The following is a 25,640-nucleotide window of genomic DNA, read 5'->3' as shown; positions in this document are numbered from 1 at the left end:
TATATTCAAATAGTAAGTAAAAACCTTGTTAAAGAAAGCTGGGCATTTTGAAAACAACATTCATTAACTTTTTATTAGGAAAAAAAAGCTGTGAGAATCTAACAGTCAATGCATTTCCTGGAATTAACTTTTATAAGCATGTATGTAAATGAATTAGCTTGGTATCTGATGTGTTCACAGTAACAATGGCCTTTCAGAAAATAAAAACAAGTTTCAGTATCACAGTAGTGTCTATGTAGGCCGAATACAGTGGCACACTGTAATCAGACAAGCGCAACACCAACGCCAAACAATCTGCACAGTATTAATTTAGTAGAAGCATTACTGCAGTCTGTTGGTATGTTCCTTGCATATTTTGGAATGGCTGATGCCAGATACGGTTTTTCTGAAGTTGAAGGTTCATGTTATGGGAGGAAGTTTAACTTGAGTTAAAAATCAATCTGAAATCATGATGTGCCATTATTGTATTATCCCTTAAGCTTGAGATATAACTGGAGTAATGTTTCTGGTAAAGTGATTGTTGCACTCTGCTGTTTTCTTTTATCAATCCCGTTATAAATGATCCATTTCTGGTTCTCGTATGACTTGCAGTGGAATGTGTTGCACTGTAACTCTGACATTTTCTTTAGGCCCCAGACAGCCTGAAGTTTTCAGACGACGTGAGCCCAAGAAGGGACTCCTCATCAGATAGCTTTAGCGATGCGTCAAAAGAAGGATGGCTGCAGTTTCGTCAGATTCTTCCAGAAAAAGGAAAGGTAATGAATTTTAATGGGTGCTTTGAGTCAGATTTTATCAATTTAAAAAAAAAAAAAATCTGTTTAATGCTGGTTCTAAAATTCTTTAACACCAGAAACATTTATTCTTGGAATGATCAGATACTGATCATTCTGTTCAGAGTTGTAAACAATTAACTAAAGAAAAGGTCTTGTTTACAGGTTATCCTATGAACCCATCAGTATTTTAACTTGTTTCAAGCCACGCTATTGATTATATTCGCAACTTGATATTTTGAACTTTTGATATATTAAATATCTACATACTGAAGTTTTGCTATGTTCCTGGTCCCTGAGGGTAAATATTTTATTGCAAAGTTTCCCCCCCCCTGTTGTTTACCATGTATCGGCAGTCTGCTTTGCTGTGGACAGGGACAGCACTAAAGTGGGAGCATGTTGCCCACAGCAGTGTTGTGGAGAACAGGACTCTTCAGATATCAGCAGCAGCAGTATGTACACATTAATTCAGCAGCTTCCTATTTCCTGTGCTTCAGGGAGCTGCACGCCATTCACTACAGAAATTATGGTGACTCTCTTAAGGCCAGTATATTTGAGTCAGTTGATTTTAATGTGTGCGTGCTGCTGCTTCGAAGTCCTCTCCCAATCTACCCAGCCCCATTATCTCATCCAAGTTCTTGCCATTCAGAACCAGATCAGCATCAACTGAAGCAGAAAAGCAGTAATTGATCATAAAATACTTGGAAGATAGTAAAGACTGAATCATTACACAAGGGTTTAAAATATCAATTTCAAAATGTATTGTTTACACCATATAATTTGGAGGACAATCTTTCATTGACCTGAGATTTGTATGTGGATCAGGATTTTTCCTACCATTGCAGAGTCAGAGTATTAATGGAGAAATTGAAAGATGGATTTTGAACTTGAACTCTGGATAGCTAGTATTGACAATGCCATTATGCCAAAGAAAAACTTGAGTGTTTTAGATATCTTAAACTTGAGACAGTAAAGCGGCTAAATTGGGCTCTGTAGCGCCCCTTTTTTAGGTGCTATGTCGCAACCTAACGCGTTCAAATAGTGTCCGAGACTTACCACGGGAAGTGCGTGTGATGCCATCTTGGTAAAGGGCGTACGTAACGACTGCCAGCAGCGTGCAGAGCAGAGATATGATGTCAATCGGTGTGCAACGCTGATTCGATGGTAGCGCTGTCATTTTCGAATGCTATGTTCCAGCCTACACCCTGTCTTAACCTTTCACAGCTGAACACATTAAACAAAATGAAGGATCCTCCACCAGCACTATTTAAAGGGATCATGAACTACTTACAGGTTAGTTGCTGGATTATTTCTTCTGGCTGCTGCTGCAATTGTACGTGTTTTTGGAGCTTTCCTATACCTTGGCTAAAGTTTGATTACTCTACGGGGAGTTGTCTGGCTGGTGCTGAAGTACTTTTCTGTTCATTTAAAAGCTTGTGCTGAAACAACTTGCTTCCGTACATGGTTGGCCTGGTAGACCTTCCTCTGGGAATTGAGCATAATTGGATGAAGAGAGGCCACACAGAGCAGGACAGGCTGCTGGAAGAGGGAGGGGGGAGGGCTCTCATCAGAAAGCCATGTCCACTGAGGGTCTTTAGAGAGCAATTCTCTTACCTCATCTTCAGCGAGGACTAATGCATGAGATAGATGTCTTTGCTTCACAAAAGAAGTCGTGACTGAAATCTACCATCTGCTGCAGCCACAACTGTAACCTCAAAGTAGGGCAAGGACAGCATTGGATTTGACTGCCAGTGTGTGCGAGCTCTGAGTTGTGGGTGTGAGGCTTGCAACAGTGTTAAGTGTGTGAGAGTGAGGTAAAGCATATGAATTAAAAGGTTGAGTACTGATTGATAGAGATTGCTGGTAGGTGGGTGATGGGGATGTAGTGAATTGAGCAGTGGATGAGGCTAGTGATGCATTTAGTAAGATATGCCATTTGAAGAGGAACTCGCTCACCTTGATCACTCATGTCAGATTGTTAAGCTTCTTCCTACACTGCATCCATGTTTTTGGAGCAACACTCCTAACATTGACCTCCGCCGCTATTTTTCCCACTGCTTCTTGAGCATCTGACTGAAGGGCCTCCTGCCCCACTGCGGAGACAGGATACCTCTCCTTTCCACGTCATGCACCAATACCTCTAATGCATTGTCCGAAAATCTTGCTGCACGCTCTCTCGCACGGAAAGCCATTCCTCGAAGTATCACAGCCCAGATTCACTTTTCAAAAAGCTCCCACCACTTCTTGCAGTTACAATGCATTGTCCCTTTAAGAGGTGCAGGCTGCCTTTAAGTAGTGCTAGCTACTCACAATATAGGGCCCTCTGCTAATGCGTGCAGTTAATGAACAGAGCGGGTAGCGCTGGCTGCGTGCAGCACTCATTTAAAAGAGCAGGCAGCACCAATTTAACATTCTGCCTGCAACGCAATGAATGAGCGTGGGTTGTGTACCGCGATCCCCATGCCCATTTTTGGGGTTAGTAGTTTAAACCCATAACGTCTTCCTTTTGCGAGAACCCCTGATGGGCCGATAAGAGATAATAAATTTGTTTATTTCCCTCATTCTTCAAACTCATATACATTAACAATTCAAAAGTGACTAACCCAGGTGCCAAGTAATTTCCTGATGCCATTAACTTCTCAATGCAGGGAACAACTTCAATGAGGAAAATCATCTCGAACAGCTATCTGGCTGTTATCAAATTGTGCTGAACCAGAAGAGTTTTGTGTATTTGACTGCTCTCCAGAAACAAAACCTCTTCTAAAGCTGCAGTTAATCTAAAGCCAATCATTAACTCTCATTGCTCTATCTAAAGTCATATGAAATGATACTCATCCCTATTTGGCAAATTATGAATTATCGTCTCTGTCATAGTAACTATTCCATGCTGTCTGTTTTAAATCTATTCCATTATGTGATTTCAATAAGGAGTTCAGGTCCAAAGTTTCTATGGTAGCATTAACAAGTTTAAATTTTTCATTTATAAATGTAATTTGAAACATTAAGGAGCTCGGTGCCATAAATTTATTGGGTTTATTGTGAATCACATTTCCCTGTAATCACTGGCTCACAATCAAACTTGTGACTTAGTTCTTTTGGCCCCAAGTTTCCACATGATTTTCTCCTGATTTTTAGGAGCAACTGGTGTAGAACGGAGTATCTTGGAAATCGGAATTCTCGTCATTTAGTTTGCTCCTGTTCTAGTCAGTTAGAACAGTTTCACTTTGGAACAGAATTTTTTTTTCAAAAGGGGGCGTGTCCGGCCACTTACGCCTGTTTTCAAAGTTTCGTCAGTGAAAACTTACTCCAAACTAACTTAGAATGGAGTAAGTGAAGATTTTTGTATGCTCGAAAAAACCTTGTCTACACTTTAGAAAATCAGGCGTAGGGAATGGCGGGGGTGGGGGGGGGGTTTAAAGGGAAGTTTACAAACATTAAACACTTCAGTTTTACAAATAAAGAGCCATCATCAATAATAAATGATAAATACATCAATAAATCAACCAATAAATCAATCAAAAAAAATTAATAAGAAATCATTTTTTTTTAAATAAATAAGAAATATTTTTTTTTTTAAATAATCAATAAATAAAACATTTTCTGCTTACCGACTGCAGCACCGGGAGCCCTCCAACAGCGTGCTGGGATGCCCCCCCAGTGTGTCTCTGTCAGTGTCTCTATCTCTCTGTCTGTCTGTGTGTGTCTCTCATTCTCTGTCTGTCAGTGTCTGTGTTTCTGACAGCGAGGGTAGAGGGGGGGATGGGGGGGAAGGGGGAGGGATGGGGGAGAAGGGGGGAGATGGGGGGATGGAAGGAGATGGGGGGGTGGAAGGAGATGGGGAGGGGGAAAGGAGTTGGGGGGTGTGGAAGGAGAAGGGGGGAGGGAAAGGAGAAGGGGGGGGGGGGGGAAGGAGAACGGGCCGGGCCCGAGACTTCGGGCAGGGCCCGTCCCCAGAACCAGATTTACAGGTAGGTGGCGTTGGGTCGGGTTGGGGGGTGCGCGGGTCGGGGGGGTGGTGGGAGGGAGGTCGGTTCGGTTCGGGGGGAGGGAGGGAGAGGGAGGGAGGTCAGGTCGGGGGGAGGGAGGTCAGGTCTGATCCAGTCCGGGGGGGGGAAGCGGGAGTCAGGTCGGTGTCGGGTCCGGTCCGGAGGCGGGGGGGGGAGGAGCGGGTGTCGGGTCCGGTCCGGAAGCGGGAGTCGAGTCGGGTCGGGAGGAAACAGGAGCTGGCCGTGGGAGGAGCCTTATTCACGCAGCCCCAATGAGGCCATTCGGCCAGGGCTAGGGGCTGCGTGCTTCGGCCCCTCCCACACAGTTTTGGGCGCCTGGAGCTACTGCACATGCGCGCCCACTGTAGCGCACATGTGCAGAGGTCCCGGCACTGTTTTCAGCGCAGGGACCTAGCTCCGCCCCCTACAGCTCCTGCTGCGCTGCACCGAGGGCCAGAGGATCTGCAGGGAGCTGGAGAATCTGGAGGTTTTTTTTAGGCGCACTTTGTGGTGCGAAAAACGGGCGTCCAAGTCGGGACTGCGCCATTTTAGGCGCGGCTCGAAACTTGGGCCCATTGATACTGGGCAAACTATATTCATTGCCTCAACTTTTAAGGTTATAGCCTTGTCCAACTAATTTTTACTAAAGATTTATTTACACGTACAACATAAACAACTTGGGCAAGGATATTGCAATCAATTCTCCGAAGTTTTCAGATCTTACCAAATAGGAAGCAATGCAAATAATAAGCACGACAGCCAGATTCAGAAGGATTTCAATACTCGAGTTAACTGGGCCAAGTAAGAACCTTTTAATGCATTGGTCATTATAATACTAAACAATATTAAAGAGTGCAGAAAAGAAGCAATACGACTGGTCCCACAGGTAAAGTGATTTCCTGTGAAGAAAGGTTAGAGAATCTTAAGCTTCACATTCTGGAACAATAGTGCTGGTGGAGGTGTTTCATTGAAGTGCGTGATTATTAAAATGGTATATGAACAACACAAAACCACATTATTATTTCAAAGTACATCAAGAAACTCAGAACATAAATGGAATTTATTGAAAAATAAATTTGAGATATCAGGAAAAACTTCTTTGCAGTAATAATTGTTAGCAATAATCTATTAAGCAGAATAAGAGTCAAAAAACATTAAGAATACTTGAAATACAATTAAATGCGTTGATGTTATTTATATGCTAGAAAGCTGACAAACCTTTTCACATTCCTAACTTTCCTTGTGTTCTAACACCAACCTTTCACACTTGTGACTTTTCACATGACTTAGAAGCTGTATGTTTTTAGAGTAGGCAATGGATATGTCAGAATTCCCTTGTATGTGTTGCTATTTGTGCCTGCTCTGAAACACACGATCTGTAAAATCCATCAAACTGCATTTGATTGTGCTTGCTGTCATCACTAATTGCAAAATGTTGTGTAATACGCTCCACTGTTTCTCAAATACTAAATAACAATTTTAAATCCTTTCAATGTTAAGCAACTTACGCAACGTAACTTTTTCAATTAGCTTTCTCACACATTGTGCCAGGTAAAGTATTGTGCCAGGTAAAGTATTGTGTCTGCCAAGAGTGTCAATCTGTCGGGATCACATAGCTTGCAGGTTTTCCATCATTGTTGCTGCCTCAACATTCAAGACTCAACTTGCTTCAATTGAACAATTTGTACATAAAATAATGCTCTGGAATTCATATAAATAAGGTTTTGGATAAAATAGAATGCAAGTGACTTTACGAGCATATAAAAAGACCAACCAGTCATAAGAACATAATACAGAAGAACATAAGAACATAAGAAATAGGAGCAGGCGGCGGCCATACGGCTCCTCGAGCCTGCTCCGCCATTTAATACGATCATGGCTGATCCGATCATGGACTCAGGTCCACTTCCCTGCCCGCTCCCCATTACCCCTTATTCCCTTCTCGTTTAAAAAACTATTTCTGTCTTAAATTTATTCAATGTCCCAACTTCCACAGATCCACAACCCTCAGAGAAGAAATTTCTCCTCATCTCAGTTTTAAATGGCCGGTTCTTTATTCTAAGATTATGCCCTCTAATTCTAGTCTCCCCTATCAGCAGAAACATCCCCTCTGCATCCACCTTGTCAAGCCCCCTCATAATCTTATACGTTTCGATAAGATCACCTCTCATTCTTCTGAATTCCAATGAGTAGAGGCCCAACCTTCTCAACCTTTCCTCATAAATCAACCCCCTCATCTCTGGAATCAACTTTGTGAACCTTCTCTGAACTGCTTCCAAAGCAAGTATATCCTTTCGTAAATATGGAAACCAAAACTGCACGCAGTATTCCAGGTGTGGCCTCACCAATACCCTGTACAACTGTAGCAAGACTTCCCTGCTTTTATACTCCATCCCCTTTGCAATAAAGGCCAAGATTCCATTGGCCTTCCTGATCACTTGCTGTACCTGCATACTAACCTTTTGTGTTTCATGCACAAGTACTCCCAGGTCCCGCTGTACTGGAGCACTTTGCAATCTTTCTTCATTTAAATAATAACTTGCACTTTGGCAGAAAAAAAAATCAAAGAGCATGACCTCACACTTTCCAACATTATACTCCATCTGCCAAATTTTTGCCCACTCACTTAACCTGTCTATGTCCTCTTGCAGATTTTGTGTGTCCTCACACATTGCTTTTCCTCCCATCTTTGTAACGTTGGCAAACTTGGCTACGTTACACTCAGTCCCTTCCTCCAAGTCGTTATAGTTGCAACTAAGCAGCAAAACCCCAATGCTCCCCATGCACCAGCAGCCATGTAATCTTCTAAGAAGATTTAAAAATAACCTAGGTCAGTTCAAGGAAAATGTATTTGAGAAATTACTCTCCATCCCCTGAAGACAATCAAAATCAAATCCCAGGCGGTAACAATGATCACTAGATACATTACTCACCTATCTTTTGTACTCAGCAAATCCGCCTCCTCCAGTTCTTTTAGAACATTTTCAGCAAATCTATATCCACTCCATGAGCCGGCAGTTTATTTCAAAGGTCACTGGGCCCACACCCCCCCCCCCCCCCCAGAAACAAAAAACCGCTTGACAGCTCTAATTCTATGCAAACGTAACACATGTTCCCTTGTTCTTCCTGGGTTTTAAAGGAAGTAGGTGAGCACATTGCAGATGCCCTAACTATAATCTTCCAAAGTTATCTCGATTCAGGATTGGAAAATTATGCATGTCATTTCACTATTTAAGAATGGCGAGAGGGGGAAACCAGGGAATTATAGACCAGTTAGCCAATATCTGTTGTCGGGACATTACCAGTCTATAATTAAGCATAGGGTGACTGAACACTGCGCAAATTTTAAGTTGATCAGCCAGAGCCAGCATGGATTTGTGAAAGGCAGGCCATGCCTCACAAACCTGACTGAATTCTCTGAGTAGTGGACAGGGCATGTCTATGGATGTTATTTATATGGACTTCCAGAAGCCATTTGATATAAAGTCCCACATAAATGACTGAGGTAGAAGTCCATGGAATTGAAGAACAATTATTGATCTGGTTAGGAAATTGGCTGAGCGGCAGGAGAGCAAGAGTAGGGATAATGGGGAGGTACTCTATAATTGGCAGAATGTGACAAGTGCTATCCCACAGGGATCTGTGTTGGGGTCTCAACTATTCACAGTATTTATTAATGACTTAGATGATGGCATAGAAAGCCATATAATCCAAATTTGCCATGACACAAGGATAGGCTGCATTGTAGGCAGTGTCGATGAAAGTATTAAATTACAAAGGGATATCGTTGGATTAAGTGAATGGGCAAAACTGTGACAAATGGATTTCAATGTTGACAAATGTGATGTCATCCACTTTGGACTAAAAAGGATAGAACATGGTACTTTCTAAATGATGAAAAGCTAAAAACAGTGGAAGTCCAAAGAGACTTGCAGATCCAGGTGCATAGATCATTAAAATGTCATGGACAATTCAAGAAAATAATCAAAAAGCTGGCCTTTATATCTAGAGGACTAGAATATAAGGGTTTTGAAGTTATGCTGCAGCTGTACAAAAATCTGGTTAGACTACACCTGGAGTATGTCGAAATCTCGACCTCCGAAAAGAATGGCTCCAACACTTTCAGCTCCGGCAGAAGTTTCTTTAATTTACTTGCTAGCAAGGGGCAGGTTACACTCAGCCAAGGGCTAAGTGAACACCTCCGCAATGGTACAGTTTCACGAGATATTTATACAATAAAACCCAAGTTATGGCCTCTCTCTGTGTATTGGCTCTGTCTCGCAGTCAGTGAATACAGATACAGAGTTAATTACTACATCCTTGTCCTGACATGGTTTCCAGATATTTCCTTTTGTCAGGGTTATTAGTTGGCCAGCCGGCCATTACTCCATGAGAGTGTGGTAATGAGCTATTACCTGTCTTGCATTGTGTCAGGATTGTTCAGTTTCCTAGTCAGTTATCTGTTTGCTTCAAATGGATGAGGTCTCTACAAGAGATAATGGCTGGTGGTTTGAGTACTTCGAAAAGGGTGGGGTGGCATGGAACTCCTGTCGTATAGACAATAGGAGAGCACCATGGGGGGGGGGGGGGTACTTGTCTCAGCATGACTTGTCTCCTAGCTGTCTGATGGCCATCAGCCATCTCAAACCAGGTTTAGCTGTTTATGCAAGCTGACTGCTTTTATGCAGAAAGTTCTGGAAGGACCAGGACTCCATTTTGTTATATATATATTACAAAGGGCACACAAATACCGTATGGTATCAGCTTAGATAAAAATACATTTCCACAAGTACTGAGAACAGATCTGGGCACCATACTTTAGGAAGGATATATTGGCCTTGGAGGGATACCCGGACTTCAAGGGTTAAATTATGAGGCGAGATTACACAAATCCTGGTTGTATTCCCTAGAATTTAGAAGGTTAAGGGATGATCTGATCAAAGTTTTCAAGATATTCAGGGGAACAGAGAGGGTCGATAGAGAGAAACTCTTTCTGGTGGTTGGGGAGTCTAGGACTCGGGGGCATAGTGCAAAGATTAGAGCCAGACCTTTCAGGAGTGAAGCTAGGAAACACTTCTACACACAGAGTGGTAGATGTTTGGAACTCTCTTCCACAAACGCCAATTGATGCTAGATCAGTTGTTAATTTTAAATCTGAGATTTAGATTTTTGTTAACCAAAGGTATTAAGGAATATGAGCTAAAGGCGGCGGGTATGTGGAGTTAGGTCGCAGATCAGCCATAAATGGCGAAACAGGCTCAAGGGGCTCAATGGCCTACTCCGATTCTGATATTCCTAACATAATTAAAACAAATAATATGTCCACATCTACATAGTCCAGTCCCTTCGTCATTTTAAATGCTTCAAGCAAGTCAGATAATTAAAAGTATCTATCATTATGTTGGTTTGACATTCTATGTTATATCATTATTCTGGCTAAGTCTTCCATTTTATTAACACTGATGATTATCATTGCATTGAAGTCTAATGGAGTAGTTCTTGTAGATAGAGATTTTAACCCAATTTTTTTGAATACTCAGTTGCTAGAGCATATGGAGGTGATAAGGTAGCCCTGTTTAAATTTCTCTGCTATGGCTCTCCTTTACTTTATTCCATAGTCCCTATTCTTTATCCGGTCTCTCCCGCCCCCACCACAGAGCTGGGTGTAAACTGCTTTGTGGACAGTATAACCAACACTGAGGATTGGTTCTAACTTTAAATGCTTACTAATGTAGTTGATTATTTAGTCTTTTCCTAAATAAGAATTTATAACCTCAAGTGCATAATTAATTTAATTTCCCGACTGGCATTTTGTGAGAATGGGAGGGTATATTATTCAGCATAATATTTTACTGTAGATATACAAATGGAAAAAACATCAGCTATATTTTGAAGGGATGATTTCATTTTTCACTTTTGTATATGTCATGTGACACAAGGTAACATGCCATATTGAACATAATTTGTATCAATTTAATCTCGTGAGAGTACACCACATTTGTGCTCCAATTCATAGTGCCAGAGAAGTGGTAGGATGTACAGTACAGCTGGTTTCAGCTTTCAGGGGTTGCCCAGTTGCAATTTCCCAAAAGGAGGGATGATCAGACAACAGAATCCCCCAGGTTACAATCTATAGGCTAGAATTTCCATAGAACTTGCCATCGCTAAGATTGTTAAATTAACGCCGGCGAAAAATTGCACAAAAAAAGGAAAAAATACCACCCGACGAGAAAATGGATCTTACACGCAGATTCTCGGCGGTTAAACGTGATCCTGGGCAAATTGGGCAGTTCTTAATCAAAATGGGCGGTAATTACTCAAATTTAGACCAAGACTGCGTTTGGGCTTAGGGAGGGGGAAAACACAAAAAATATTTTTTCCAAGAAACAAAAATAAAAAATGAGAAAACACTCTCAAGACCCTTTTTAACTTGATCACTGTAAAAGAATTTTAAAAGAATTATAAAAAACACTTTAACTTACCTTTCTTTGCAGGGCTAATTACCTACCGCCCAGCTCCGGCTGCTTTTCGTGGGCATTTTTTGTCAATCTTACCTACAGGTCACCGCTGAACTCAAACTTGGACGGTAGCGTTTTTTTCGCCAGTGCATGCTGCCGGTCCACTCCCCAGCAATATTTCTAAACCGCTGGCAGAACTCCTTGTGAAATGGAGTGGAAATTTTCGCCGGGTGGTTTTCCGCCGAAAACGAGAATACCGACGGAAATGGAGTGGAAATTCTAGCCCAAAGTCTTGCCGTTATTGTGCAACAGCTATTGGCATACCTATGAGCAGGTCTCCTGTTTTTCCTTTTGTCAGGGACTGAGCATTATAAATTTTAGTTTAAAGATTTGCTAATATTTCACCAAGTGCTCTTAATTTTTTATGGGATTGCATTTGTTATGTTGCGCCAATGTATATGTATGTCTGATATGTGTATATGAAATAGAAGCCTAAGTGCAAGTTGGTACATTTTATTCAGACTTTATCCATGGAAGAGTTCCAGTGCTGCTACTTTCAACAATTCTACTAGGTCATTGTGATTAAACAGTTCTTCTGAAATGTCAGGAACCAAATCTGAATGGTCGATAGGGAAAATCACAAACCTGTTCCCTATTGTCATCAAGCATGGCAGTCTTGCATGGGGGTGAAAGTCACGGGAAACTGAACACAAAACAGTTTGGCTACATAGCAGCAGTCATCACTCTCAAAGTTGTTTGTTTGTAACACTTTGAAACCGTTCAAAGATGTGATAAGGTGCTATATATTTGTGAGTGTTTCTTTCCTACTTGTATAGGAGGAATTAATTTTATGAATTACACAGGATTTTCTTTTTTTAACAAGATGCATAGCTTTATAGATAAACCTGCATTATTTTTCAATCGATCTATTTTCTTGAGGGGAAGAAAAGGATTAAAAGAAAGTTTAACAAATGTAAAAACAAAGCAATCAATTGTGATCAATTTCCAAGTGAAATTATTTATTTTTAAATATTACAGCGTGTCGGTGGCAGCATTCGGCCATGGAAGCAAATGTATGTGGTTCTTCGTGGGTACTCTCTATTCCTGTACAAAGATAAAAAAGACAAGACAACACATGCATCTTGCCAAATTGAAGAAGAACAACCAATCAGCATCAAAGCCTGCTTGATAGACATCTCGTATAGTGAAACCAAGCGTAAGCACGTCTTTCGATTAACCACTTCCGAGTGTGAATACCTCTTTCAGGCTGAGGATCGGGAAGATATGTTGGCGTGGATTAAGACTATACAGGAAAACAGCAATCTAGATGATGAAGTAAGTGCATATTGTGATGTGGCATTAGGACAAAGGAAATTGAGCAACATATCTTCAGCTTTTGCCTCCTCCACATCTAGCTCTTTGAACTCAAAAGTATGCTGTTGCGTTAATTTTTTGAACTTGTATTTGTAATTTGCAACTGAAGCAGCCATAATAAGCTATCAAAACTTATTTTCAAAATTATGGAATTGTATGCGCATGATTTTCATTGTTTTCATTGACAAACAAAATTGCATGTGGGTTCATAATTTTATTGGATGCACATTTACTGCAAAACTGGTAGTACTTTGTAAGAGTTACAATGTATATATAACATCAATTTGTATTTATATAGCGCCTTTAACATAGTAGTACGTCCCAAGGCGCTTCACAGGAGTATGTAAGATAAAATATTTGACACCGAGCCACATAAGGAGAAATTAGGGCAGGTGACCAAAAGCTTGGTCAAAGAGAGAGGTTTTAAGGAGCATTTTAAAGGAGGAAAGCGCAGCGGAGAGGTTTATGCAGGGAATTCTGGAGCTTAGGGCTGAGGCAACAGAAAGTACGGCCACTAATGGTTGAGCAATTATAATCAGTGATGCTCAAGAAGGCAGAATTAGAAGAGGGCAGACTTCTTGGGAGGAGGTGGGGGGTTGTTGTGGGGCTGAAGGAGATTACAGAGATAGAAAAAGACGAGGCCATGGAGGGATTTGAAAACCAGGATGAGAATTTTGAAATCGAGGTATTGCTTAACCGAGAGCCAATGTAGGTCAGTGAGCACGGGTGATGGGTGAACGGGACTTGGTGCGAGTTAGGAAGCAGGCAGCCGAGTTTTGGATCACCTCATGTTTACATAGGGTAGAATGTGGGAGGCCAGCCAGGACTGAATTGGCATAGTCGAGCCTAGAGGTAACAAAGGCACGGATGAGCTGAGGCAAAAGCAGAGATGGGTGATGTTACGGGGGTGGAAATAGGCATTCTTATTTATGCTGCGAACATGTGATAGGAAGCTCATTTCAGACACTAAGGTTGCGAACAGATTGGTTCAGCCTCACAGATGCTAGGGAGAGGGATGGAGTCAGTGGCTAGGGAACGGAGTTTGTGGTGGGAACCGAAAACAATGGCTTCAGTCTTCCCAATATTTAATTCGAGAACATTTCTGCTCATCCAGAACTGGATGTCGGATGAGCAGTCTGACAATTTAGAGACCATGGAGGGGTCGAGAGAAGTGGTAGTGAGGTAGAGCTGGGTGTCATCAGTGTACATCTGGAAACTGATGCTGTGTTATCGGATGATGTCGCCAAGAGGCAATTTTTAGATGAGAGATCGGAGGGGGGCAAGGATAGATCCTTGGGGGACACTAGAGATAACGATGCGGGAATGAGGAGAGAAGCCATTGCAGGTGATTCTCTGGCTATGATTAGATCGATAAGAATGGAACTAGGCGAGTGCAGTCCCACCCAGATGGACGACGATGGAGAAGGATGGAGTGGTCATCCATATCAAAGGCTGCAGACAAGTCACGAAGGTCGAGGAGTAATAGTTTACCTTTGTCACAGTCACAAAGGATGTCATTTGTGACTTTGATGAGAGTCGTTTCGGTGCTGTGGCAGGAGCGGAAACCTGATTGGAGGGATTCAATCTTGGAGTTGCGGGAAAAATAGGCACAGATTTGGGAGGCGACAACACATTCAAGGACTTTGGAGAGGAAAGGGAGATTGGAGGTGGAGGGTAGTTTGCAAGGACGGAGGGGTCAAAGGTTGGTTTTTTGAGGAGAGGGGTGATGACGGCAGATTGAGGGAGAGAGAGACAGTACCTGAGGAGAGAGAACCGTTAACAATGTCAAGTGCTAAAGAGGTTAATTGGCAGCCTTTAACAATTATCACTTTGTTAAAAGGGTACTTACGCTGATGATTACTAAATTGAATTGCTGTGGCCAGTATAATGGGAAATTAATGTGCAAGTGCAGCAACTTCATGAGCAGGGAAGTTGAGGGCGAGATGCTGTTTTTGCGAAGCTAATGGTGGAGTGACACAAATCGTCCAGCAACTTGTGATGATTTACAATTCACGGGGTATCTCTTCCTCACCACCAGTTGCTGACCGATTTGCACATTAAAATGGCATGCGTTGTTCACATGCCATTACTTTTCAGCAAATTTTGGGCCATTTTTCACTATTAATTGAGTGATAAATATTGACCAGAATGCCCAGAGAATCGCTTGTTTTTCTTCAAATAGTGTGCTGGGATTTTTTGTGTTCAGCTGAACAGGCTCAAGGCTTCAGTTTTACATCTGAAAGCACGTCCAACAATGGAGTCTCCCTAAGCACTGCACTGAAGTGTCAGCCTGCATTATGCGCTCAAGTCCTGGAGTGGGCCTTGAACCCAGGACCTTCTGACTCGGAAGCAATAGAATTTGTACTTGCATTTAAAAGCACAATTTGAAGTTTATTACCAAACTGTTCGTAACCTTGGTGTCGTATTTGACCCCGAGATGAGTTTTCGATTATATATACGCGCCATCACTAAGACTACCTATTTCCACCTCTGTAACATCACCCAACTCTGCCCCACCTCAGCCCATCTGCTGCTGAAACCCTCATCCATGCCTTTGTTACCTCTAGACTTGACTATTCCAATGCACTCTTGGCAGGCCAGCCACCCATCTTCCACCCTCCATAGACTTGAGTCCACCCATAACTCTGCTGCCTCGCTCCTCCCTATCTCGGTATCCTCCTCCAGCCCAAAAACTCTGAGATATCTGCGTTCCTCCAATTCTCACCTCTTGCACATCCCTGATTTTAATTGCTCCACCATTGCTAGCCGTGCCTTCAGCTGCCTAGGCCCTAAACTCTGGAATTCCCCCTCTAAACCTCTCTACCTCTCTCTCTTCCTTGAAGACACTCCTTAAAACCTACCTCTTTGACCAAGCTTTTGATCATGTCCCCTAATATTACCTTATGTGGCTCGGTGTCAAATTTTATTTGATAACACTCCTGTGAAGCATCTTGGGATGTTTAAATACAAGTGAAGGTGAAATTTGAGAGTGTCATATGAATTTCTTGTGTATGTGGTCCCTTCAGCATGTTTGAGAGCTTTATGGAACCATGGATCAGAAAACTCTTGTGGTTCTCTCTCTGGTCTGGGCTGAGCGAGCAAATCAGCTGGAGAATTGGTTTGAGTGCTATCCTGAAAAAGGGAACAATATTTTTTTAAAGTTCCCATTCCTGAGTGCTGCAGCAAAGCACATAATGTCATTGCATTTTAAAGTACTAAGCCACACTGGATGAGAAGTTCTCAGCAACAAAAACAGAAAATGCTGCAAACACCTCAGCAGGTGAGTCAACATCGATGAAGAGAATAGTCAAGTTATAATTTCAGTAGTAACCCTTTAAAACCCTCCCAGGTTTTTGATATCTTGGTCTATGATGAATTAGGTGATTTTTAACAGTTGCACCCAAGGCTATGTAAAGGAGAAGTTGGCCAGGTTCCTGCTTTAAAGAGAGGGCCTGATTTGAATGGGAAACCTTTGTTTCCTTCCCACAAACAGCCAGATTGAGAGGCTGGCTGGCTCGGGGCGGATAGGCCTGCAGCACTTGGCTGCACAGAGCAGGGAGGGAGGGATCATGTAGGGGTCGTGCTGGGAGAAGATCGGGGGTCGGGAGAAGCTTAGGGGGTTGGGATCTGGTGTGAAGATGATCGGAGGCAGGAGAAGCTCAGGAAGGGCTGGAGGAGTGGGTGATCGGTGGCCTGGGGGAACGGAGGGTCGGGGCGGGGGATGATCGGAGACCTAGCGGGGGGTGGGTTAGACAGAGACTCTGGATCCAGGAGGTAAATGTAAAGGCACGTAGCTCTTGTAGGGATCGGAGGCCGGGGGGAAGAGAGGCCTCGTGGGTGGGATACCTGGATGCAGTAGTCCTTGCCTTATAAGAACATAAGAATTAGGAACAGGAGTAGGCCATCTAGCCCCTCGAGCCTGCTCCGCCATTCAACAAGATCATGGCTGATCTGGCCGTGGACTCAGCTCCACTTACCCGCCCGCTCCCCATAACCCTTAATTCTCTTATTGGTTAAAAATCTATCTATCTGTGACTTGAATACATTCAATGAGCTAGCCTCAACTGCTTCCTTGGGCAGAGAATTCCACAGATTCACAACCCTCTGGGAGAAGAGAAGAAATTCCTTCTCAACTCGGTTTTAAATTGGCTCCCCCGTATTTTGAGGCTGTGCCCCCTAGTTCTAGTCTCCCCTACCAGTGGAAACAACCTCTCTGCCTCTATCTTGTCTATCCCTTTCATTATTTTAAATGTTTCTATAAGATCACCCCTCATCCTTCTGAACTCCAACGAGTAAAGACCCAGTCTACTCAATCTATCATCATAAGGTAACCCCCTCATCTCCGGAATCAGCCTAGTGAATCGTCTTTGTACCCCCTCCAAAGCTAGTATATCCTTCCTTAAGTAAGGTGACCAAAACTGCACGCAGTACTCCAGGTGCGGCCTCACCAATACCCTGTACAGTTGCAGCAGGCCCTCCCTGCTTTTGTACTCCATCCCTCTCGCAATGAAGGCCAACATTCCATTCGCCTTCCTGATTACCTGCTGCACCTGCAAACTAACTTTTTGGGATTCATGCACAAGGACCCCCAGGTCCCTCTGCACCTCAGCATGTTGTAAATTGCCTTGCTTTAGCTAGTGAGTTTTATGAGGTGTGCAAAACCTGATCACCTACAGTTAAACACAAAATGGAGGTTAAAGAAGAGGCTTCCAGCCTCATTATAAAATGTAATAGACGGCCCGCTTTCTGGCAGTGAGTTGGTTGCACGCCTGCATTAAAATTAGAAATGGGTGGGATGGTGGCGGATTCAGGTCTGGATTCCGATTTTTAACATTTTAACTACCCCCCACACCTTCAACCTACCTGTTTTTTTAGGTTAAAATTCCCCTCGGGTATTTGTGGTTGTTGAATGAAGACAGCAACAGTCTTTACCGCGATGCCCTCAATTGTCAAGTAGCCTGCTGATTGTGATTGTTAAACTCGCATGAAGAATAGATTCTGAGGTGGTATACTGTGAACTGTACCCCATCAAAAGTCAGACACTTCATGAGAGGAGGAGAGGGAAAATGTGCAAAAAGTGACACAGGCTGTATTGTTTTGGCACCTGGTACAGAAGTTAAATCTCCTGTTCAAGATTGTTAAAACACAAGTCAGGATATGGCAAATCTATGATGCGCTTGTTAGTACTTGCAATATTAGTCTCTATTCGTTAGCTCCAGCTGCGCTCCATAATGCAACCTGTTAATGATGATACTTGGCCACAAATTTTTTATTAAAGTTTATTTATAGAATTACATAGAAATTACAATATGGAAAAGGCCATTCAGCCCAACTAGTCCACATAGCTGTTTGTTGTCCACACGAGCAGGAGTCCTAATCTCATGTACCTGTCCTGTTCCCGTTTCCCTCCATTACCCATTCCTTCAACACCTATTTAACCTATTCTTAAGTGTTGATACAGTCTCTGCTAAGGTCAAGTATTCCTCCACCTCACAAGCCTATGCGTAAAATGGTTTCTCCTGCTCTCTGTCCTTAATCTCTTGTATTTAATCTTGTATCTGTGCCTCCTCTTTCTTGACTCTCTCATCCAGTGGAAACAGTCTCTTTTATCTACTCTGATGTGAGATCATATGGCTTGTTTAAAACTTGAGCATTAAAGCTGATAGTTCAGACTATATGGTGGTTTATGAATTACAGTTGTAGTAGCATCATTTTAGTTTTTACCATAAGCAAACTCCACAAAGCTTCATGGCTTTGTTACAGGCCCATGTTTTGTGATGCACCCTTAAAAGAACTTAAGAATTTGTACTTAACTATTATATCCTACTATATACTGCTTTGTTGCACATAGGATGTATTTGTACAAAAAAGAGTTATACATGTCTTTATTTTGATTTGTAGGATACTGGAGTTACGAGCAGAGATTTAATTAGCAGGAAGATTAAAGAATACAGTACCATGATGAAGTAAGTAGTCTTGAGATCCTGGTCTGGTTTTCAAAGGCCATGGTTTCATAATACAAAACCATCCATTTTTAACAGTCTAAACTATCACCGGACTATGCAGAATGATTGGAAATCAGAAGCCTTAGCTTTTCTGGCACTAGATATTCTATTGAAGATTGTTGGGTTATGGGAGCCATGCCTATTATTGATATTGGTCCATATTTCAGTGAGTACATAATGCTGTAAGGAAAACAAATTCCAGTGCTGCTGTTCTTCATTTGGGAATGTTAAAGGGTTTACAGTATGCATGCAGTAATTCCAATAAAATGTCTACTTACTGGACTATATTTTCTTTTCAGTTCTTCTGGCAGCAAGACCGAACCATCTCCTAAAACACCTCGCCAGACTCTCAGTATTAGGCAGACCTTCTTGGGATCCAAAACTGATCCAAAGAGTCCACATTCTCCAAAACAAGAGTTGGAAAGAAAACTTATAAGTAATGCTTCATTATATTACCAAAACTCTCCAGTACTGGTTTGCTTCTACTGTACATTTGTCATTAGTTAGTTTCATTTAGGTGAATACTTCTTCTTATAGTCTACTTTATTTTAATCAGTTGACGAATCTGTTAAATGGGTAGAATTTGAGTCATTTATCCAGTTAACCAGATAATTTTAGCTATTCTATTAATTTAATACTTTTTTGACGAGATTACACATTGTATCATGTTTTTCCACCTTATTTACTTCCTTGCCACAATAACCCAGTTTAAAAGTAATATGAGCAATCTACATTTTAAGTGCAATTTCAAAATTTGCAGACGACACCAAATTGAGAAGTGTAATTAATATAAAGAAACAATGTGGCATAATATAGGAAGTAATTAATAAAATTGCAGAATGAGCGTGTAATTGATAAATGAATATCAACATAGATAAGTGTGAGATAGTACATTTTGGTAGGAGGAATAAGGAAGCCACTGCTTGGATAATAAGAGTCTGAATCAGATAGAGGAGCAAAAGGATCTAGCGGTACAGATATACAAATCACAAAGTAGCGTTGCAGGTCAGCAAAGTAATTTTTTTTAAAAGCACTGGGGTTCATTTCTAGAGGAATAGAATAGCAAAGCAGAGAAATTATGTTAAACTTGTCCTGAAACTGAACCTTGGTTAGACCATATTTGGCATATTGTGCACAGCTTTGATCTTCATGTTATAAAAAAAAGATATAGGCCAGAATTTTCCGGGGGAGTCAGCAGGTGGGATTGGTGGCGGGTCGGGTGGGAATTGTGTTATTTTTGACAGTGGGTCAGGAATTCACTCCCACGCGCCTTTCCCGATGTTAGGTCTGTCAGCACTGAGCAGAACCGACAGGCAGCAGCAGGCGACCCAGTTCAGGTAATTAGTGGCCTGTTTAGAACCACTAAAGAGTGATTTTTAGCTTACCTTTTTGCATTTGACAGCTCGTCCACGCTGATCGTGGACCACAACTGTCAAGCTGAGGCGGGAGTTTGGTGGCCATTGAATCAACTGTTGAGTTGACAGCTTCAAATGTAAGATAAAAGCTCCCACCTTACAGAGATACCTTCCCTCAGCCACAAGCTCTTTCTCACTGCATTTCCACAACAGATTCACCATATTGGAAGTCTTTACACAAGTTTCCATCTAGTCTGACCTCATTACCTCATTACCTCTCTCACTATTGACAAATTGCTTCTGCCATCTCAACTTCACCTGTCATCTATTCCATCAGCATGGGTGCCCATTATACTCACACCTTGTCCTCAGAATCCCAGCACGATCAGCCCCAACAGCAGCAGCACCAACATCAACACCAACCTTCTCCACAATCACCTGATGCTGCGCAGGTCAGAGGGCATCAGCGCCCAACCACATTGCTGCCCGGAAGGCCAGGGATGGCCTCACCATAGCCAGAATTGCTTCACTTGATGCTGTACACCCTGGCTGCCACTGATGCACCAGGTTGGTACTACACCAATACCATAAAGCATCCCTACAATGCCCAAGTCATTCACACTCATGACCATTGTTTCTCACCATTCACTGCAACTCACTAAGCCGCATCCAAAACTGCAACAAACATGTCCAAGAACGCAAAGTGTTGAAAATAAAGGTTTCAGTGTTTGACACCACATTAATACAAACTTTACATGAACATTGCATAAAATACCCAAGTGCCCACCCTTGTGTGTTGTTAGTTGGTATGATTGTACTAGGATAAGGGTGAGTCTGAGGGGTGGCCAGTGAGATGGGGATGTGATAATATAGATAGAGAGGGATGGGTGGAGGTGCAAGGTAAGTTAATGTGAGTAAGGATGTGCAGGAGTAGGGTAGGGAAGGCAGAGTGATGGGGATGTGATGAGAGGCACAGCAGGATGAGGTTGAGTGTGGCTTTGTACTAACGTTTCGTGATCTACTGAGATCATTGAAAGGTTTGTGCCACTGCATCCAGGTCCTCCTGACCACATCCTTGCTTGTGCCCTCCTCTGCAATGTGCAACCAGGCTGTATTGATCTCCTGGTGAGGTCTCTTCTGCCCATGGGAAGGGAAGAGGGCCTCCCTGCGCGCTGTAACTCTCTCCATAAGCATATGGAGAGAGTCATGGGAGAGCCTGGGTGCAGCCCTTGCCTTTGTGCAGTCATTGTCAGTATTTGGATGTCAGACAAGCAGTCTTGACACATTATACAATTAAGGGAATACTAGATAAGATGAAGAGGGGTGGGAGGAGACTCAAAATGCTGAAATAGATCAGTTGAGCCGAATAGCCTGTTCTGTGCTGAAGACGCGATGCAAAATTCTAATAGTTAAAATCTGACACATTACTGGCAAAATTGTTTTGAGTGCAGTTTTGCAAGCTATAAAACCTGTGTAAGGATGTGATGTACACAAGATTTTACAGTATTTAGAAAGTTTTACTGAAAAATTTGACAGTGAATTTTCATGATAAAACAACAAGATGTGACAAACCTGATAATTCGTCAAGTACGAAATGACTGCATGCCATTTCAATGTTCACTTGAAACTATATTGATTGTAAACATTTTTATTTACACTAAGAACATATACTAATATTATTACAGAAGTTAAGTATTTTAATGAGTATCTGAACATCGATTATTCTGAAAATCAACATTAATTGTGAATCACTTTACCTATTATGTTGGATCTTTCCTGTTAATAATACAATGTTTAGCAAAGATTCTTTACATACCAATGGGAGGTTGTTTTGCCATTCAGATGACACAAGCCCGCCAAAAGACAAGGGAACATGGCGAAGAGGCATTCCTAGCATAATGAGAAAAACCTTTGAAAAGAAACCAGGTCCTGGTGTAACGTTTGGTGTCAGGCTAGATGATTGTCCACCAGCTCTTCACAATAAGGTATAATGAGTCCAATGAAGAATGTTGTCAACATGCAGTTATTTTTATTTATGATTTAATCGCCGAAGTAACCAGGTCTTCCGACAAAGAGAGAACATTTTCTTAATCAAACCTCCTGAGGACAGGCTCACTAACAATTTTCTCTCTCTACATGTTTATCACTTATCAAACAGACTACAAATGCCAGTGTGCTCTACATTGCTTATTTGTACTTTACATCAGTTTCCAATAAAAGCAGCATAATGTTAGAATTATTGGGATCGGTCATTGGATTTTCTCCCTTATCAAAATGGGGTTTATCCTGAACTCTTCTGATAATTGGCATTTCACTATAACCTCTATTGTGAGTTTATGTACTTTTAAATGCTTTATTTGCTTCCCCTATTTTGGACATTTTCTTTCATTTATTCCATCAATGACATAAAAAATTGTGGAACTCATAAATTATCCATTATCTTAGAGGTTTCCAATGTGCTTTTAGACATTTTTTCCACTAGGGATCTTACTGTCCATATTCTACATCTTACAAACTTAGGCTCTTGGGCACTTCATTTGCCATTGCCTTGGGTATGTCCCTCCACCACACCAAGGTAGTGTTTCCTCTCTCATTACTCTGTGGTATGTTTAATGCTCCATCCTCTGATTCCTTTTCCATTAACTCAGATTCTTCACTCTGTTCGTTATATTAATATCTACTCTACTCATCATCCATATTCACTCTATAATAATTCATTCATCAACTTGCTTCAGATTATAATCCCCCTGCCCCCCTCACCGACTTCCAGGACTTGAACAATGCAGTGATTCAATTCCTGCATCTTAATCTCTTCCATTGACTTTGGGACAAAGAAATAATTCAAAACTTCACCATTTCTTTATTTGTTACATAAGTGAAATCAGCAGCTACCTCTTTCAGGTGAGATGTTAAACCGAGGCCCTGTCTGCTCTCTCAGGTGGACGTACAAGATCCCATAGCACTATTTTGAAGACGACTGTCGGAGTTATTCTCAGTGCCCCGGCCAATATTCAGCCCTCTATCAACATTACTAAAACAGATTATCTGGTCATTATCACATTGCTATTTGTGGGATCTTATTGTGCGCAAATTGGCTGCCGTGTTTCCTAAATTACAACAGTGACTTCATTGGCTGTAAAGCACTTTGGGACGTTTGGTGATCGTGAAAGGTGCTATATAAATGCAGGTCTTTTATGACTTTACTAAGCAGTCTGATAGTTTCTTTTATGCTAAACTCATTTTTTTAAACCCAACAACTCTTAAATCTCTATAAAGCCTAAATCTGGCCAAAATTTGAAAAGTGCTTTCCTATTTGTGGAGCTTCTTCCAATACTTCTCTTACACTCCTGGACTTGTCATCTGATACATGATCCCTTCTTCACCGTTGGTGTTAATTGTCTTGCTCTCTCTACCTTTTCTGTCTTTCTTTATTTTAACAGTACGGCTTTGCTCTGAGCTTTCCTTTTTCCCTGCTTCTAAATTACAAATATGTAACGACAGCTGTGTTCTTCTTCCTCCTATGCCCGCGGGATTAATTCTGCAGTCTTCCACTCTAACTCACTTTTTCAAAACTTTGAAACATCTTGCCTCCCTTATTCTTCCTTTCTTTCTTTCTGCCTTTCTTCCGACTTTCTCTCTGCCTTTCTTTCGTTCTTTGTCCTTTTTTCTTTTGTTCTTTCTCTCTTTCTCTCTCTCACTGGTGTCCAGTATCAAATATCTTCAGTCCTGATCCTTCATCCTGATTTTTTTTCTTTTTTTAAATAAATTACCAATCAGGAGATTGGATACAAGATCTCTCTTCACACCTTTATCATCTTTGCTACAAACTGGCTTCCAGAAGGTTTAGAAGAAAAGTGTAAATTAATTTTGTTGGAGTGAGAGGGGTGATTATGTTCCTTCAAGTGAGCACATCGCTGTTAATGATTTTTAACTAGCATAATAAACAAGACCGTCAAAAATATCTCCGATCCTGATGTGCTTATTAGATTAGATGACTGAAATCCCTAACTGGCACCGCAATGGTTCAATAAGAAGGCCTCCTACCACCTTCTTGGAGTAGCTAGGCATGAGGAATTAATGCGTCCTTGCCAGCATCACCATATCCTGAGAACAAAATAAGAAAATACAGAGTGCCTAAGCTGAGGTTTTAACATATGGGGAATTGTGGAAGGGAACTACAGTGCAATTATTGTGTGGCATTGAAATGGCTTTAAAGACTCTCTTAAATAAATTGTTAATTGTACTAAAATGTAGTTTTACAAAAAGCAATAGGGTATATTTCAAAACTTATTTCATGTGTTTTCTAGTACGTACCACTGATAGTTGAGGTTTGCTGCAATTTGGTTGAAGAAAAAGGACTTGAGTACACTGGAATCTACAGAGTCCCAGGAAATAACGCTGCTATCTCGAGCTTACAAGAGGAACTCAACAAAGGAGTGACTGATATTGATCTTTTGGATGATGCAAGTTTCTAAAGCTTTCTGTTTGATTTTTGAAATATTTGCATAAATGTGCTTAAAAATTAATGGAAATAAAATTGTTTCCCTCTAAAATGTTTCAAAACACAGAAATGGCGAGATCTGAATGTTATCAGTAGTTTACTGAAATCCTTCTTCAGAAAACTTCCGGAACCTCTCTTCACAAATGGTAAGTATATCTCTGATTTTTGTTGTCCATTTTGAGTCATTCGTGCATGGTGATGATGAAAAAAAGGATTTTCCCATTTTAGAACTAAAGGACATTGGTAGAGCCTGTTTTAGAAAATGTAATCATTTTAACCTGTTTAGGTGGCCTGCGATGTTTCCTGTGTTTTAAAAAAAAAAACACATTTAAAGTGTGCAAAAGTGCAGGACATTGATGAGTTGCAGAAGTGTGAACCAGTTTATGCTGAGTATCTTTTCACTAACCTGGAAAATTCTTTAAGATAACCTGTTCACAGAGGAGATGCGTTGGGGGGGGAAAGAGAATATCTTCTTTTTATTTGAAGCTTGTTAACTTTGTATTTTTTCTATCAGTTTCTGTACCCAGTCCAAGCCAGTTAATCCGCTTACAACTATTTTATCGTGAGAATTTTGCAAACCTGGATTGTCTTCTCTCAATCTGTCCTCCAATGAAAACAAACTGACTAATCATTACTCTTTTAGGTGGAAAGTGGGATTAGCCTGGAAAGCTTTTTTTCAGCCGGCACAGTCACAATGGACCGAACGGCCTCCTTCTGTGGCATACATTTCTATGATTCCCAGAATCAGCCTGGTCACTCCTCTAGGAAATTCTCTACAATTCGTCAATGTTCTTTAGAAAATAGGAAATCATAAATTGCACATAATAGCAACTTTAATTTCTATCATGCCTTTAAAACATCCAATGTCTAGGAGAACATCATCAATTATATTTTCCTCAAGTTTAGAATTAGACAATCAAATGCTCTTGAGATGTTTCTTAGATGAGTTATTATTCTGTCATGGACGTCCCTCCTGCACCAGCTGTTAATCTCTTGCTTTAGGGACATTCAGCCTTTTTGGTTTGAATGGATAGTTCTGTGATTGGTCAGTAATTGGCCACAAATCCTTTTCTACCTTTGCAAATGGAGGACACTTGATCTAGTGCAGAGGGCAGATCACTTGAAAGATTTACTGATACTATGGGCCCAAGTTTCCACAGGATAAAAAACGGGCGCCCCCCCGAGCTGGGC

General features: G+C 41.5%; 1 protein-coding gene across 8 annotated transcripts in view; it reads left to right on the top strand.

Moving 5' to 3' along the window:
- Positions 1 to 25,640, top strand: part of arhgap21a (Rho GTPase activating protein 21a) — a 306,788-nt gene that overhangs the window by 257,238 nt on the left and 23,910 nt on the right. For 6 of the 8 annotated variants that reach the window (XM_070881434.1, XM_070881433.1, XM_070881438.1 and 3 more), the window contains 8 exons: positions 630 to 755; positions 1,995 to 2,063; positions 12,253 to 12,549; positions 18,490 to 18,554; positions 18,893 to 19,029; positions 21,791 to 21,933; positions 24,256 to 24,411; positions 24,517 to 24,595. In XM_070881434.1, the coding sequence (XP_070737535.1) occupies positions 630 to 755; positions 1,995 to 2,063; positions 12,253 to 12,549; positions 18,490 to 18,554; positions 18,893 to 19,029; positions 21,791 to 21,933; positions 24,256 to 24,411; positions 24,517 to 24,595 (1,072 nt within the window). The remainder of the gene's footprint in view (positions 1 to 629; positions 756 to 1,994; positions 2,064 to 12,252; positions 12,550 to 18,489; positions 18,555 to 18,892; positions 19,030 to 21,790; positions 21,934 to 24,255; positions 24,412 to 24,516; positions 24,596 to 25,640) is intronic. The other 2 variants (XM_070881436.1, XM_070881435.1) reach the window with 1 other exon arrangement.

The sequence above is a fragment of the Pristiophorus japonicus genome, chromosome 5 (assembly GCF_044704955.1).
Source record: "Pristiophorus japonicus isolate sPriJap1 chromosome 5, sPriJap1.hap1, whole genome shotgun sequence".
NCBI lineage: Eukaryota > Metazoa > Chordata > Chondrichthyes > Pristiophoridae > Pristiophorus > Pristiophorus japonicus.
Note: the sequence above shows the minus strand (reverse complement) of the source record. Positions and strands in the feature narration are given on the sequence as shown.